The sequence below is a fragment of the Hesperophylax consimilis genome, chromosome 28 (assembly GCF_061612785.1).
Source record: "Hesperophylax consimilis isolate HC1 chromosome 28, BYU_Hcon_1.0, whole genome shotgun sequence".
Lineage (NCBI taxonomy): Eukaryota > Metazoa > Arthropoda > Insecta > Trichoptera > Limnephilidae > Hesperophylax > Hesperophylax consimilis.
The window spans coordinates 25483198-25501245 of record NC_142863.1 but is presented as its reverse complement, the minus strand read 5'-3'; the positions used below and the strand labels follow the sequence as shown (position 1 = coordinate 25501245).

The 18048-nt window shown below is 36.2% G+C and overlaps 1 protein-coding gene across 1 annotated transcript in view; it reads left to right on the top strand.

The window, feature by feature from the left end:
* LOC149410426 (ovochymase-like) overlaps positions 1-18048 on the top strand; it is an 83346-nt gene that overhangs the window by 40585 nt on the left and 24713 nt on the right. The window contains exons 5-10 of the mRNA XM_089648618.1: positions 6066-6190; positions 6422-6601; positions 7790-7949; positions 10493-10717; positions 13651-13854; positions 14417-14453. Of these exons, the coding sequence (XP_089504744.1) occupies positions 6066-6190; positions 6422-6601; positions 7790-7949; positions 10493-10717; positions 13651-13854; positions 14417-14453 (931 nt within the window). The remainder of the gene's footprint in view (positions 1-6065; positions 6191-6421; positions 6602-7789; positions 7950-10492; positions 10718-13650; positions 13855-14416; positions 14454-18048) is intronic.

Genomic DNA, 18048 nt, shown 5'->3' with positions numbered 1-18048 from the left:
GTCTATACAAGTTTGCAAATCACTTCTAGAAATCACTAAAGCAGTATCATCCGCATTAACAAAGTGCTTTACATGTCTAAAAATGTATTTAATAAAAGATGCACATATATGTAATATACCGAATTGGACCTAATATGGAACCTTGAGGAACGCTGCAAAAAAACTTCTTTTTTTTTTGCTTAAAGAGTTTAAGAGTTTTAATTTCATGCATCGGTTGTTTGAGTATTTTTTTAAAAAGTTTTCCTCTTATTCCTATAATTTCTAGTATTTTAAGTACTTTACTATGACCAATAGTATCAAAAGCTTCTGAGTAATCTATAAATCAGACTAATGTATGTTTTTTAAAGTTTAATTCACTATTTTTCGTGTTGGAAAATTTTTGAAGCAGCAATTCTGTACTCTTTTGAAACCGTATTGATTAGTATCTATTATAGAAAAATCTTCTAAATATCTTATTAATTTTATTTGAATATATTTTCAAGAATTTTTTCTAGTGATGGTAAGATACTAATTGGTCTGTAGTTACCCAATACAGTGTGGCCACCTCCATTATACATATATAGGTCTTATAATACTAATTGGTCTGTAGTTACCCAAGACAGTGTGGCCACCTCCATTATACATATATAGGTCTTATAATACTAATTGGTATGTAGTTACCCAATACAGTGTGGCCACCTCCATTATACATATATAGGTCTTATAATACTAATTGGTCTTGAGATGACTCTTCCTTTCACCCTTTGAATTTAATTTTTTTGTAATACCTAAGTGACCTTAGGCCACTGGCATTAAAATATCCTTAGAACTCTTTCTCCCTTTGGTAGCTACGAAGGCTACTCATGGTTCTCAAGTAATATATATATATACATTTATATAAAGACAAATGTACTTGGTTAATTAATACGCCGGTTACGACCTTCAACGTAACTCCCTCGTATTTAGTTGTAATTAAATCCCACCAAACGTTGTGTGATTTTTTTGCTTTATGGTATCGGGTTTTTAATTACTTTGTTTGGTAACCCCTAGTTATCTTTAGGACAGGGATGAAGTCAGAGATGTTAATTTCAAAGTTAACGAATCGAAGTTGGATCAATATACCTAAACCCCCGTTTCCTCCATACTGTCTACCTCCCTTAATCTGATCTCCTTAGAAGTTCACCTAAGCCGTCCTCCCGACCTGTCATAAAACGTTAATACACAAGACGAAAGTCAAACATAATTTGTTAGTACATTACAATCATAATTTGTCCTCCGGCCCCTCTGGATTGCCGACCTCTCCTACTAGATGGGATAACATGAGACTAATTTCAAGCGTGTTAGTACGATTCGGTTGTTGCATATATGACGAACTCGGAATATTACTTTCCTAGCAAAATCTGGCTCCTACCTCCTGCAAGACGTGAAAATGATCCGTATCGATCTGGGTTTGGCATGATCATTCGACCCAATCTCCTAGTTGGTGCCTCAGTCACCGTGTTCTAGTCGACCATTCCTGTGGCCGTAACATACTACGTCCAGATCTCAACAGAGTCCTCACGCTCCCAGATTCCAACCCCTCCGAGAATTACGTCTACTTAGAACGAACCGGTTTCGTTCCATATGCAAAAATATACTTGCGGTTTTTTTGTGGAAAGCAGTTTCCTAGGCTCGTTCCCATCCTCTGAGAGGACGTGTATGCAGCCGTAGTGTATCATCCCGATAGTTACCAGACCACATACATTTCCCCTGCAGACAGTACATATAAAGAAATATATATAAATTTACTTTGTTTTGTTTTTATAATCTGCAATGTACTATTTATACAGTACATCCCAGACCAAGCATCGCCGAGAAGGAGTTGTGAATTCCAACCAGTTCGCCTGATATATAAATACTAATATACACGCCAATAGTTTACAATACACATAATATATTACGATTTTTTTTTGTTTGATGATTTTATTTATAGAGATCACCAACTCAGATATGACCTTTAGCCACCTCTCTCCTGTCTGCCGCCCTGTTTATTCAAATTTTCTCTCAGGCACCACCTGATCTTGGGATCCTCCCGTTAAGTGAATTTAGCTATGTTCGTAGACTTTCAATTGCAGCTCAAAATTTTTTCGATTATCCCTCAGGCACTGTCTGATTTTGGGATCCTCCCGTTAAATGGCTTTATCTATGTTCGTAGACTTTCAATTGCTGCTCAAAATTACTTCAATTATTCCTCAGACACCGTCTGATTTTTGGGATCCTCCCGTAGAATGACTTTAGCTAATGTTCGTAGACTTTCAATTGCAGCTCAAAATTTACTTCATTCTCTTCAGACACTGGCTGATTTTGGGATCCTCCCGTTGAATGACTTTAGCTATGTACGTATCCTCGAAGCAAGTCTTTATTACCCAAGGTGCCATTCATTCAGCCGCCGTATTTTTTTTTCGAAAGCAACCCCGCATTCCAGACTCAGCTGTTCCTAGTGTCCCAGTTAATCTTCAAGGCCGTTTGCCCTTTCAGTCCCATAAGACCCTAATAAATCAACCTGCCCTCAGCACAACTCGAGTCAATGCCCTGTCTATTTTAAATCCGGTTTGAAATGAATATTTTTTTTCTTCCTTTGTATTATCGTGTTACAAGTGTCGGCTCGGCCGACCCACTTATTTGAATTATCTCCACAATAAATAGGTACTTTACCTACAATGAACTCTAATGACAGATTCCGATTACGATCCTAGTCCATGTAATAATTGATAATTGTTTTGTCATGGAATAAATGATATTTATTTTATCAACTCATGCATTTATTCATATATACACATACATATATTATTTGATAATACGTAACATAATTACGGTCCCAACTGGCGCCTTCCAAATAACTGCAGGATTAGTAGCCTCCATCCTTGGCCTGCAAATCTATTATAATTGTGCAAATTACTTACCTGAGCCCCCCTCCTCTAATCCACCGGGATAATCGACGGCAAAACAACCTGTTCTTTTGTTTCCATCCACCTATCAATAATTCCTCTATCAGATTGTAAATGCCTAGCTTAAACGCGCACCCTGATTATCTCCCTGAATTTAGTTCTTTAATCTCAGTATTTTTTTTGTTCTTACTATTTGTTATAACGAGGTATGGTTATTATTTATCGCACGTTAATGGAGTACGCGATTTAATTTTCCCTTTTCATACCAGTATTAAAAGTATTATTATTATTTCTATCATTTTTCTAGTTTAAATTCGTAAGTTGACATGAACACTGAATCTGAATAATTCTCCGAAGTCCGAAATTCTCTGGATCCGATATTAATTATTTTATCTTTAATTATTATTGTTATCATTTTTTCTAGTTTAAATTCCTTACAACGAAAGATCGCGTTAATCTCGAATTATAGCCGTTGCCCTCCTTCCAACACTTCGTATTAACAACTCGGTTTATAACGCGACACCGTAGTGTCGTTTTCCGATCTTTCCTTTTCACTGAATTTAAACTAATTAAAATTTTCAACCTTAATTTATTATCACGCCAAATACTTTGTTTAACTAATTCTTTGAAGTTCTAAAATTATCTAAGGTCCGATATTAATATTATTTTTTTCCAAACACTGAATCTAATTGTATGTCTTTGACTAGGGAATTTTCCTAAGTCCACAAATAATTACCAAGCAGCGCGACGTGTTTGAACGGTCCCCGGCGAGTTTCAACTCTCTCAAAAATTCACGAAAAGACTTCTAGTTTTTTCTAAATTCAGCCCTTTTATAGTCCCGTTTCCTCATTAATCACGTCAAATACATGCTATTCTAACCTTTATCGACTCGTATGTTCTTTTCTATTTAGTCCATAGTCGCATCATGCTAATTAGGCCATTCTGATCATTTCAAAAAGGTTAACACCCTGGCGTTCGTTTCATGTGACAAAATGATCAGGCGTGGACTGGAAAGCGGTTCCGAATTCCCATACGGCGTTTTCTATATAACGCTCTAGTGCGAGCTGTCCTTTTGAAGTGTGAATTCCGGGCCTTTTATTTTTAAATGCTATCGTGTCCGCACAATTTATTTAATGGCCGTCGTTTATGATGTGATACGCTTTGTTTTTAACGCTTTCACGAGCTTAGCTTTGATCTTCTTCACTTTGCCTCCGACAATTTAAACGGTGTACACGTCCGTTTCCCCCTCTACCTTCCAAACCAATTACTTCCGACAATTCAAACGGTGTACACGTCCGTTCCCCTCCCTACCTTCCAAATCAATCACTCCCGACAATCATCCCCATCCCAGTGTATGTTAAATCTCCTGCGTACGATCGTCTCCTACATCTAACATTTAGTTCTCTTCCCTTACAAACGGTCTAATATAGCTATTCCATTTTTTTTCCCCCCGATTATTTCTATTTAAGGCTTCCATCGATACTTGCTTTAGTTGAGACGTCCCAGTTTACATCATGTCGTTTATGTTTTTGTTCCCCGTTCTAGACCGCATCGGTTTGATATCCTGTCTATTCCTTCGGTCAGTTTTTTTCCCAAGAATTATTACTGGATTTTCGCAACCCCTCTCTGTAATTTTGGGTGTTACCTCGGGTGGTACCTCCACACGCCCATCTTCTGTCTTTATCTCCCAACTCATTTCGCATCAATCAGAGGCCTTAAGCCCCTGTCAAAACAAACCCGAATGTACTCTCTCAGAATTTTCCCGCTAATTGTTTATACATTAATTTTAATGTGTTTTCGTCTCCATAAGACGCGGGTTAATTTTATTACCTCGTTGAATTGTTATTAGTGCCTTGATGGCCCAAAACCATGTCCGTATTTTTTTCCAAAATCAGCGCTTTCAAGTGTCTGAAAACGCCAACCTTTTTTCTCTTGGTATCCCTTTTGCAACTACCTTCGCGCCATCAATCTCCTGTAAAGTCAACGCTGTTTCTTTGCAGTCCCACGTCATGCTTACAATAGAAGTTCAATGTTTGCTTTTTTTTCCACTTTTCTTACGTAATTTGTCTGTTTTTCCCTTATTTCTGTTGTTTTCTTTTAAGTGACGCGTGTAACTGCCCTCTCCCCCAATGATTTCCACTTCCGGTATGTCTTAACGTAGGATTCTACCAATTTCTCTCAGTCCTCAGTTCGTACGCGTTATGTTTCTTACCTTTCTTGAAACACGTCCCCCTCGTTTGTCGATGGTTTACGATCCCGTTCGTCACACCCTTGCATTCCAATCCCATGACGTCATCGCACCACCCCACTAACAAGGTTCCCGTTTTTTTCTGTAATAAATCGAGATAGCCCCGCCCGGTCCAAAGTCCATTCCTTTGTCTGTTTTGGTAAACCACGCCCACTTGCCGCCTCGCATCTTTTGGACCCTTTTGATTTGTGGGAGATTAAATCGAGGCCTACGATTGGTCCACCTCTCTACCTCACAGAGACATCTGCCTTCAACCCTGTAAAGCTTTATCCACCCATCCATTTGATTGTAATTACTTATTTCTCGACTCTGACGCTAGAGGCCTCCGTCTGTATTATCTCAGTAAAAGTGCATCATATCACAGTCTGTAGTTACCCAATACAGTGTGGCCACCTCCATTATACATATATAGGTCTTATAATACTTATTGGTCTGTAGTTACCCAATACAGTGTGGCCACCTCCATTATACATATATAGGTCTTATAATACTACATTTTAAGTCATCAGGAATTTTCGCTTGAAATAAGATTCTATTTATAAAATGGGTTATAATTGTAATCAAGATTAAAATATGTTTTTAAATATATTTCATCCTGATATTATCAATTCCTGGAGAAGAACTCTTCATTTGTCCAACAATACTTTCTATATCCGCCGCTGTTGGCCTCGGTAGGTACATGCTTTCAATTGTCTTATTGTTGCACTTATATAACAGTTCATTGTGTTTAATGTATCAATCTCTATGATGTCCAATCCAGGGGCAGTTAAGCAATAGTTTTTAATCACTTACAACCATAGGTATAGGTCTAAAAATGTATATATTCACTATCGTTACGAATTTGTCGGAATTAATTAAAATGTGAGCATCATTATTAGAGTCGTTTTAAAAATACTTGTTTTTGTTTTTAGCTGCCCATTGCTTTCATGATTCGGTGAACAACCAGGCATTACCCCCGCATCTGTACCACATAGCGGCAAATAAACACTACCAGCAGTGGAACCACCCGGCCGAGCCAAACGCCCCCAGCTCCAAGGTTTGCAATCACTCTTCAAAACAAGTTCTGCTGTGTAATTATTACTATGCGTGACAACTGCTTCGCATTACGAAGGCATTGTTAAATTTTCAATTGACAAGAATCCTTCATTTAATTTGGGAAGCGTTATTGGATAACCAATACCGGTGGATTAACAGTTGGATAACCAATACCAATATTGGAAGTGGGTTAGTGTATTTTAAAAAGAAGATGTATCTGTCATTATTCTAGGTGCGGGAGATTCGTCTCCATACCTGGTACACGGGGAATCTGCACCACTATCAAAATGATTTGGCTCTTGTCATTTTGGAAGCTCCTTTTGATTTCTCGACTAAAGTAAGCCCAATTTGCTTGAACTTCGCCAATGGAATGTTTGATAACATCCAGCTTCGTGCCGGGAGCGAGGGAAAGGTAAATATATCAACAAGGTCCTAATTCTGATATTTTTTTTATTGAATATACAAACACATTACAATAATTTACAAATTTAGATATTTCGAGGCTGATTGCGAAAAAATTAGAAATATTTAACAAAAAATTGCCCAACTCAATTGAGAAATTATTTCTCGTGTTTGAGTTGGGGAGTGTTGTGAGTCATTATGGTTTATAGGTTGTAAAATTTCACTAGTTGATGTAGCTTAAAATTAACAAATAGCTATAAAAATAGATGATAAATTTGATAACACTATATAATTAAGAAAATAAGAAATTTAATTACAAAATAAAAAATAAAAAATATAACTTAAATAATATAATAGTTATTAAACTTAGAAAAAATAAGATATAAAAATAAAAATGTACTTATTAGGTACGAAATAAATAGAAGGTAGGTACAGTACTGATAGTAAATTGTTCAAAGACCGAGCTGGTAATCTTGTATGAAATGGGTACTTAATAAAATGCAACAACAATAAACGCATATTAGCACATATTAGGAAGCGCATAATATAACTCTAGAGGATATGTATTTTTTTTTTAAATTCTAAATTTTGTATATATATATATTTTTTATTTTTATTAATCATTAATCAATTTTAATCAATAAAAATTACAAATGAGTTCATATAAACAATTATTTGAAAAATGTATCCAATGAAATTAAAACTTGTGATTACCGTTGGGTTTATCTAAAAGTTGTTTGATTTGTGATTTGATATACAGACATACTGTCATTCCTGTCATGAATATTTTATTTATCTCCTTAGTCCGTAGTCTATTAGAGTATAATTCCGTAGTTTGGTCACACGGAGAAAACTTTCTGATATAAAATATTGCTTATTTATTAAGAATCTCTTGAAATTATTAATATTCCCGTTAAAAACCTAAATTCTTTATTCTCCGACTATGTATTCTTTTAACAGTAGATTAATAAGGAACAATATTTCAACCGAATATTGGACGCAATCAAACATTCACCATTTTGATAATAATGTTTTTATCTGGATGCGTTGTTCTATCGTGTAATGCTCCATGTTTACTAACTCCCATCTGTCTCCTATCAATCTGTCATGTCATAATCGTGTGACATAATGACTGCCAAACTGGTATGCAACTAACATATTGCTCTCTTATTGAAACACCTTTACAAACTGGTTCCAGTTCGCCGGTTGGGGAGTGACAGAAGAGGGAAAGACGGCCGATGAGCTGCGTGTGCTGCGTGTCCCCGTTATTGACAATCAAGCGTGCCGCATAGAATACGAGAAATACCACTCCGAAAGATACATCACGGCTGATAAGATATGTGCTGGTTTTTTAAACGGTTAGTAAATGAACATGCATTAAAGGAGCCGAATTTCTGTTGTTATCCAAAGGGAAACGTCGATCGGCAGGTTATGTACATTAGGTTTGCTTTTAATAATTATTTGCAAGGGACACGGCTGCAGTATGCGGAGATTAATCTGTTTGGGTTTCTTATGTTTGGTAGTCCGCGAGACTTAAGATATGTTTTATAAGGAGGGGAACTTCAGAGTCCCGGTGAGTTTGGAAACCATTAAGGAGCTCCCAGGGCTATGCGTATGGCTCCATTTTGAAATGCTTAGAGTTTTTTTAAATGGGACTCTGAAGCGTGGGCCCAGATGGGGCTTGCATATGTTAGTTTTGGCCTTATCGTTAATTTGTAAATTATGAGTTGGTTTTTTGTTGATTGTTTATTATTTCTTTTGCATAGCAGAGGTAGAGGGCTGCTAAGGTTTTATTTGCTGAGTTTAGGGTTTCATTTATATGTTTTTGCCAGGTGAGTGTACTGTCAAGGGTTACTTCTAGGTATTTGATGCTTTTTTTCCAATTTTCCAAAGAACATTTTCTCCGAACAGGTGGCCTTTTAGGGAATCTACATGACAAAACACAGCGCTTTTGGAGGGATTTATGTTTATTCAAAGCCTCAAGGGATACTTGCAGAAAATTCCATCTTTTTTGAGTCTAAACTTACGTTCTTTAATAAAATCTATGAGATAAGTTATTGAAAGAGGATATCGAGGAGGTACATTTCATAATTGAGACCTCTGTGCCAGACTTTATCCAATGTTTTGCAGACGTCTAGGGAGAGGATTGCTGTGTGTTGGCGATTATTGAAACCGTTTTTAATATCTTCCACCACCCGCCAGAGTTGATGGAGAGTAGAGTGGCCCGATCGAAAGCCGTATTGAAAGTGGGGATGAGTTTTAATTCGTCAAGTGATTTTTTGAGCCTGGTGAGGAGGAGTTTTATCTAGTATTTTTTCTGCACATTCTAGGAGTCTTTTAGGACTCTGTAAAGAGTCTTTTGTGGTTTAGGCCAGAAGGGGTTCTTTACCAGGTTTAGGGATGAGAATAACCTCTCCGATTTTATAGTCTTGTGAAAGGTATTGGATTTTCTGTGGGGATTTCAATGATGATGGATGACACTTTAGAGTCTACAATAGAAACAAATTGGAGGTCATCATAGGTCGTGGTCGGGGATTTTTTTTTTAAGTCTTTAATAAACTGTGCCTTTTGGGCTCATAAGGGGACGTGTTCTTGGGGGTTTTCCAAGGGACTTTTGAAGTTTCCAAAATATTGTTTTGTGGAGATGAAGTTGTGCCATTGCCATTGGTTGCAATCCATCGAGAATTGAAGGATTTCCCCTCGGAAATCTTTTATCCTACCATCTGCATTCCAGTATCCAGGAAATTATAATTGATTTTATTGGTTTTTAAATGTTTTATTGATGGGTGGAGTCGTGGAAGGTTTGGAGGTTGGTAAGGAGTCTGGAGTCATTTCCATGGCGGTTCTGAGTTGGGAGGCGGCATTTTTCAGAGCCGAGTTGAGTTGGGCATAGAAAGACTGGATATTGCACGAGGGGGCGGATATTTTGGGAGTTAAAAAATCTGAATCTATTCGGAGAAGCGGGCGGTGTGGCTTTAAGCAAAGGGCGAGGGCTTTTAATGCAGGAACGCGACACCTCCCTTTTCGCAAACTCGTGATAAGTGTAAAAATATTATATAAAAGTATAGCATTCGTGTGCAATTTAGAAAAAGTATGTTTTTTTACTGTCCAATGTCATTTGTTTCAGTTCCGGAGCAGCATATACACGGAGAAAACTTACAGATTTGAAATATTGCTAATTTATGAAGAATGTCTTCAAATTATTTATAATCCAGTAAAAAACGGGATAGCAGGCAGTGGCGGCTCGTGACACACTCGTGGGCGTGAAAGAGTGCTATGTTTGAAAAATTCCACTTTATTGATTTTGTTTTTTTCGAAAATCGATTTTTTTTGTGAAGATTTTCAGGGAATTTCAGTTTAGCCGCACGGATTTCCTGAAAATCTTCATACACAAAACCGAATTTAATTTTTAAAAAACTGTTTACGGCTACAACAATATCAAAAATGCCATTTTTTGTAATATTAGCACTCTAGTTCACCCAAGTCACGGGCAGCCTCTGATTGCAGGCCCTTAACGAAAGAATTTATGGGTTTCCTATTAATCCTTCAGTAAAATACAAACGTAATACACGTCAGTCACAAAAATCATTATATTTTCGCATTTCGTCGTTGAACATTATCAAGGCAAGTTCAGGTGCATGAACACGTGTTCCAATATGTTTAAATAAACATAATTAAATAAAACAAAAATAATTAAACACCCAAACCGGCAATCCGAAGGCTGCGGGTTTGATTCCCGTCGGCGGTATTTATTTTTTCTCGGAAGATTTTTTTCAATTTATATGGGTGTTTCAGGCTGATAAGTATTGCATATAATAATTGGTTAAATTTTGAAGAAAATAGCAAAAGTTTGCCTTAAATTGAATTAGCAGTGTTTCGTGACCATATCTAAACCTTCCAGGGTCTACTGGGTGCGAAGGCGATAGTGGTGCTGGTCTGGTTTTCCCCTCCGTCGTGCATCAACAGACAAGCTGGTGGCTGCGGGGTGTTCTAAGTATAGGCCCCCGTGACAGACAAAATGATCAATGCAGGAACACCTATACGGCCTACACTAGGATCTTCGCCTTGAAGGATTGGCTAAAGAGGCAGCTTAACGAGATATCGTCACAACGAGAGCTGTTCCAAGGTAAGTCCCTTACTTTCTCCACGGTGTTATCGACTATGTTTTAATTATAACATAATTTGATAATACATAAAATAAATATATAATGATGTTCTTATAATATTAACAAGGAGTTTACTCAGGAATGTGCGGAGGCTTGTGCAATCCCACACATTCCATAAAGCATATACAATAATAAGAACACAAAAAGATGTTAAGCATTAGATTAATAGGCCAACTACTTTCTCCAGTGTGGTGCGATGCTTGAGTCTGGACTCCCTTGAGTGGGATTCCATGATAAGGACATTTTTGGAGTTGAGTTACAGAGTATTGAGTATTTCCTTGGGGAATATTTCACAAAAATGACTTTAATTTTCACATCTAGATTGATGGATCACATATGATGTTAATAAAGTCTGCATTATTTTATTTCTATTTATATTCGTTGATCGTAAGAGAAGATTGTGAGTAAATGATGTTGTAAGCTTACTTAAACAGCTGGAATTCGGGGTCAGATATAATCCCTCATTTTCAAAAAAGGAGATTAAAGTCAAATACAAAACTGTAGACCCTTATATATTATATCAACACTACCTAAACTTTTGGAAAGGATTGCATTGAGTAAAATCATGCACTTAAACACATTGTATCAACATGGTTTTATGCCAGATAGTTCTTTGACATCTAACTTACTGCTTTACGAAAATTTTATTTCCAATACCTGTCAAAGGTTCACCAAGTTGATTCAATTTATACTGATTTTTGAAGAGCCTTTGATAATGTTTCTCGTCGCATCTTAATGGAAAAGATGAAACGTTTTGGAATAAGAGGAGACTTTCTCGAATGGCTTATAAGTTATTTACCAAATAGGAAACCTGTAAAAACTATGTCCACATCTTCTTACACTTGTTTTGCATTCAGTCCCCCAAGGTTCCAATCTAGGACCAATTCTATTTATTTTAATTCATTTTCAATAACATTCAGTTTTTTCTACTTGCCAATCATCGAAAGATATTCAAATTAACCGAAAATTCTTCCGATCTTCTGATCAAACGACTCTGCAAATTAACATAAATAAAATTTACAAACAAATTAAACTTAAATATAGACAAATGCAAAACGATCAGTTTCTACAGATCAAACATCTCCTTATTATTCGACCACTCAATTAATAATATCAATCTTAAAAGAGTATCTGAACTCAACGACCTCGGAGTTATCATTATTAGAATCTAGATGGATCATTTTATTTTACAACAACTTTGTGTTGAATTTTGCCACGGAAAGTGGCAAAATTAATAGAAGATGGCGCTGATATTTTCGTTTTAAATACGTTTCGATACATTTAGAACCAAATTAATTCATCACTTTTTAGTAAATTTTTTTTTTTTTTAAGTCGGAGGCGGTTTACTTACGTTCCCCGCGAGCACTTAGGCCATAGGCCCATTGTACTATCTCCCATTTTACCTCATTCCCTTGCCAGTAACCCGGTCCCTTTTATGAAGTTCACCAGGGCTGTCATTGGATATGTGGCGATGTCTTCTGGTTCCACACTGTGTCTTCCCAGGTATCTGAGCCTTATTCGCAGCAGAACGGGACATTGGCACCATAGGTGAATTGGAGTCTCTTCCTCCTCTTCACATTTCCTACAGATGTTGGTGTTTTCCACTCCCAACAGTTGCATGTGTCTCCTGAGATGGCAGTGTCCCGTTAATAGTCCTACCAGTTCCCTCAGTGAGTTTCTGTCCATATCGAGTAGTTGCCTGGTTCGGTTAGGGTCTGGTCCGTTTATGAGCACTTTAGATTGCCTCATTCCGGGTGCCTTCTTCCATTCCTTCCAGTGTTGGGATTTGACCCACCTCTTGATATGTAGTTTGGTGTGGCAAGCTGCTACTCCTAAGGCCGGCTCAGATCCCGCAAGTGGTTCTTTCGCCTCTTTCCTTGCTAGTTCGTCAGCCCGCTCGTTGCCCTCAATACCTTTATGTCCTGGTACCCAGAGCAGGGTTACTTTATTGATGGTCGCCAATTCTGTAAGGATAGTCCTGCATTCCATCACCAGTCTGGAGTCGCATCGGTTACTTTCCAGTGCCATTAAGGCCGCCTGGCTATCCGAACATATGTTTATGTTCTTATTTCTGTACCCGATACTCATATTCTCCTGTGCGCAGGCTAAGATGGCTTTCATATTAGCTTGAAACACAGTGCAGTGCATTCCTAGAGGTATACTGAGTTCCCTCTTAGATCCCTGTAGACAGACCCCGGCCCCTGTTCCTTCCTCCATCTTGGACCCGTCTGTGAACCAGATTAGTTCCTGTTTGGAGTTTGGACCTGGGACCGTGTCCCATTCCTCCCTTGTGGGGTACGTCACTTTAAACAGCTGTCCGAAGAAGTATTCGGCTTGCTTGCCGTCCTGCTTCATCCCAGCCGTCGGACTAATTGCCCTCGGTCTTATTCCTATCTCCGTGTGACTGTTTCTGGGCAACTCTCCTCTACATTGGCCATTGCAATGTAACCAGTAGGCTGCCGACATCGCCGCCCCCTCTATTTCTTTGTTTAGTTTATGTTTAGTAAATGTTAATAACAATATATCATAATCTATGCATATGCTTAATTATTCAAAAATTTTATTTTATTTATTTAAAGGGTTCTTCGGTTAACGTGTTATTAACTTGCCAATTATATTGTATTTCATGCAAATTTAATTTATGTAATATTTTTATTATTTTTAATTTACGTTAGGTTAAAAAAGTTTATTGAGTTTAATTTACTGTTGTTTTCAATTTAATTTATAATCTCCATGTCATATACACACATGCCCTGCTTATTTATGGGGGTACATCAAATACCTATATCATGTTATATTATTTAATTAATAACTGTACTATATTGTGTAATGTAATTCGTGTATTTTTTTTACTAATAAAAATGTCAAAAGTTTAAATAATTTTTGTTTCCAGTTACTTGCAGCCTTCAACAATCCAACACTGTGAACTTCGGTTGCTATGATTCCGACAATATACTAACCACCTGCCCAACGAAGATCATTGATGGGAAAGCGATTCATCCTTCGTGCAAAGAAGGGCACGTCAGTAGAGAAAGTTTAGTACCGTTGAGCTGCCAGCACGGCCGGTGGGACGGACCCGTTCCCAAATGCATCCCGAGTGAGTGGAGGGTCTTGTACAAGTATTTGTTCAGTTTAATTCACTTAATCAACGGATGATAGCAAGCTTTGAAAACTGAATAACATTAATGTGTATCAGCACGCACCACAACAATTTTAACCAGCGATTCTTGAGAATAAAGTAAAATATGTAGATTCATTTTGCTGTCCGATGATGATGTTAAAAAACAATAAAAACATTTTTTTTATTTTGACCGTACAAGAGTCCCAACCGCATTTGATATCACACGTCGCCACTGTACATCGAATCACGGGACGAGATAGAGCGCGTATCACGTGACCCGCTAGGCAATAACAACAGTGGCGTTTTGTGATGGAAATATATATTATTTGTTTATAATTTAATAGAATATTATCGGACAGCAAAATGACATCTTCATTTTTAACACCAAATATGCCCTGAAATTTCTGGTTAAAATCATTCTGGTACGTGTTGGCAAGTGGGCACTTCATAATTAATTTAGAATTTATTTTTCCAATGGTTAATCGAATCATTTCCAATACCTTTTATGTTGATTTCATAAATATGTTTTTATTTACAGTTCCAAATTCCAGCCCTACAAAGCCTGTTTTAGATGGGTAAGAATATTGTATATTATCTGATAGTATTATTACGCTAGCGTCTGGACGGTCTAGGCCCTCTGATTGGTCGAAATCAAATCGTATGTTTCGCGTAAATTCCGCTAACTTGAAAATTATGACCCGATTTCATACTAAAATAGGATCGCTTAATGTAATTTGAAATTTCTTCAAAAGCATCGTTTCTGCTTATATAATTTTTGGATAATATCGAAGAAAATATGTTTTAGAAAGTTAAATCCATTGGATTTATTACATGGTTGTGCGCAAATCTTTCGTTTGCAATTGTGCGGGGGGTTGCGGTGCGGATGCGATGTTGCGATATAGACTAAGACAAACAAAAAAAACGAATTGAACTGCCTTAGTGTTTTGCAAGAGGAAAATGAGTAGGAAAGGCCAAAGACTTACCCTGGTCTCGTTCTCCTTAAGCCGCTGGTTCTTTTCACTTATCAGTTTGCATACAATTAACATTCGCTCACTTAACACAAAACAAAAAAGACAGTGACATCCACTGCTGCGGGTAAAACGTTTCACTGGACGATGTGTGCTCCAAAACAGTCACAGCCGAGTTCAAACATATGCGGGTTTTCAAGATGACACGAATGTTCGCGGTAAGAATGCAACGATAACAATACTCCTTGTCTTTGGGCCCGGGTCAAGGAAAGGGGACAAGGGGCAAAAGGGGGGTGAAGGGTACACATTTTAAGGCTATTCAATTTTAAACCTCACGCGCAACTATTACATTACAGTAAAAATTATCCACAATTACGTTTTATATATTTGACGTTTGTCAAGAATCAAACATTCTAAGGTTTTAATACGCATTTACAAGTAAAACAAATATTTGATTCAACTTAATGACAATAAACAACAACTCTTTGAATTTACAATTTTGAAAATTTTTGATATTAATATTATTTACTTAATAGTTTGGCACCATTTTGTATGAACTTCACGCATAATACGCGTGTGTTTGTAGGAAGTATATGCACTGCCAACCCAATAAAATAACATGAAACAAAATCTGAAGATAGAAACGCTTCGTTGATTGTAAAATTAGCCAACAAATCTCTAATCTGACATGTACTTGTACATGTTATTATTATTATTTTATTTTATTTTACATATTATTTTATGCATAATAAAACAATCATTTTGCCAGGTATATATATTAAGGTAATTATTCGGAATCGCTGGACACAGATAATACGAAATATTTTTAAATAAAACCTTCTGATTTACCTTACCTAATTAATATAAAAGGAATCTGAATACATTTGGAAAATTTTTTATTACGTCTGTCATCCCATACAACAAAAACTAATCTTTATTATATTTTTATTTTAAGTAATTAAAAATTAAATTGTCAAAAATTAAAAATTTCCCAAATGCTGTTAGATTCTTTTTAAAGTGATTAAGGTAAATCAGAAGGTTTTATTTAAAAATATTTCGTATTTTCCGTGTCCAGCGATTCCAAATATTTACCTTTATCAATTTACCTTTGCCCATTTAGGCAAATTATTCGGGAAAGGTAAAGTTTTACCCGTCATTCTAACAACTAACTAACATTTTAATAACTGTCATTCTTATTATGCCTAAATAGAACATTTTATTTTTCATTAACTCCTTCCTGTTCCGTGTTTTTAACAATATATACTCACCCTGGGTTTTTAACTGCTAGTTTATTTTATATTAGTTAGAAGCCGGTGTCTTTAGGTTAGGGGAGCTTTATAAGTTCACCTCTCTGAACGCGTTTCTGCTTCCAGAAATATTTATTTATTAAACCCTTTTTTAGGGGATTTTACATAGGAATAGTAAAAATTATACAAAAGGTACTATACAAAACTGAACTGCAGTCTGTAACAATCTTTTGTATTTATTTGGTGATAATTTGAAGAAGTCTACTGACTCATCATAATCATTTCCTTCTATTAGTGTTTCGGGCAATGAGGAATACTTATCCCAGAATTTGTGAACTGAAATAAATCCCGACTTCTAGTATTATCCAGTGAAATTCGAAAGCTTATGGAAGCAATTCTGGACAATCAATGAATTTTTTTATTTATTTATTTATTAACTTTCAAAAATACATTTTTTACAATTAAGTCCCGTTAAACTGATTGATATCAGTTTGTCAACGGGTTCTTTTAACAATTACTTTTTAAATACATATACAATTTTAACAAGTACATAAAATATACACATAATTACATTAGTACAAAAAAATTCTTTCACATAACCATTTTTTTAACATACATTTCCTCCTGTGAGCCAATTCACAGTTTTTTATTGAGTTTGGTAACATGTTGTAAATTATTGGAACGAGGTATTCTAGAGTTCTTTGACCATATTTATTCAGGTATCTGGGAACTACAAGTCCATCGTTTGCAATTAGTCTTGTATTATGAACATGTGTCACTATTTTATTATGTTCAGATTGAGATGTATGCTGACTCGCAATTTTAAGCCACAATAAAGCACGAACAGATAATACATTTACAGAGTTGTATAGTAATGACTTTGGTACGTCATTTCTTTGTTCGTATTTAGTTTTGTTTAATAATAATTTTACCAAAGAATATTGTACATTTTTGACTGAAAGAAGATTTTTTTTTGTTGAATGTCCCCATGAAGTTATTCCGTATCTTATTAGGGATTCCGCCAATGATAGGTATACTATTTTAAGGGTGTTTGGTGGAACAAAAAACTTCAATCTATAAAGTTTGCTCACTATAGCTCTAAGCCGTGTGCACACTTTTTGTATATGTATATCCCATTTAAAATTACAATCAATTGTTAAGCCTAGATATACGTATTTTGAAACAAGTTCAATATTTTTGCATGAGCATGGTTGTATTACAAAGTTATGGATGCAATTAAAGTCATGAGAAATAATTTTAGGAGTTATGGTGATGTTATTATGAGGAGATCTGATGTGCATAAGCTTCGTTTTTTTAGCATTGATTATTAAACCTACATCATGTGACCATTTTTGAAGAGTGACAATGTCAATTTGCAGTAAAGTACTCGCTATTAATAAATCCTCATGTGAAATAACTAATGCAGTGTCGTCAGCATAAACGTAATGTTTTACATGAGAAAAAATAAATTTCATTGCAGTAACATATATTATATACAAGGTAGAGCCTAGTATGGACCCTTGTGGTACGCCTGCGAAAACAATATTTTTTTTGCTAAAATGATCAAAAATTTTTACACAAATCTTTCTATTTTGAAAGTAGTTAACAAATAATTTATGTAGGTTTCCTGTAATTCCAATGTTTTCTAGAGTTTTAAGTAATTTACTATGATCAATCGTATCAAAAGCCATTTAGATTATAAATATTGTTGCACAGCCTCGCGATTTGTACTTCCAATTACCTCCTGCACCAAAACACCCCCCATTGGGGATGCCATAGTCTCACTGGCTCCAGCCGGTTATGATCAGTTGGGATTCTTGTGCGGCATTCCACATAAAGAGTTGATCCAGTGCGTTTGATTGTTTTACTTTGTGCAGAAGAGATTGGTGATCCAGTACTTGCGTGGCTATGGACCAAGAAACACTCGAGTCGAGCGAGTCTTTTGTACTTTGTAC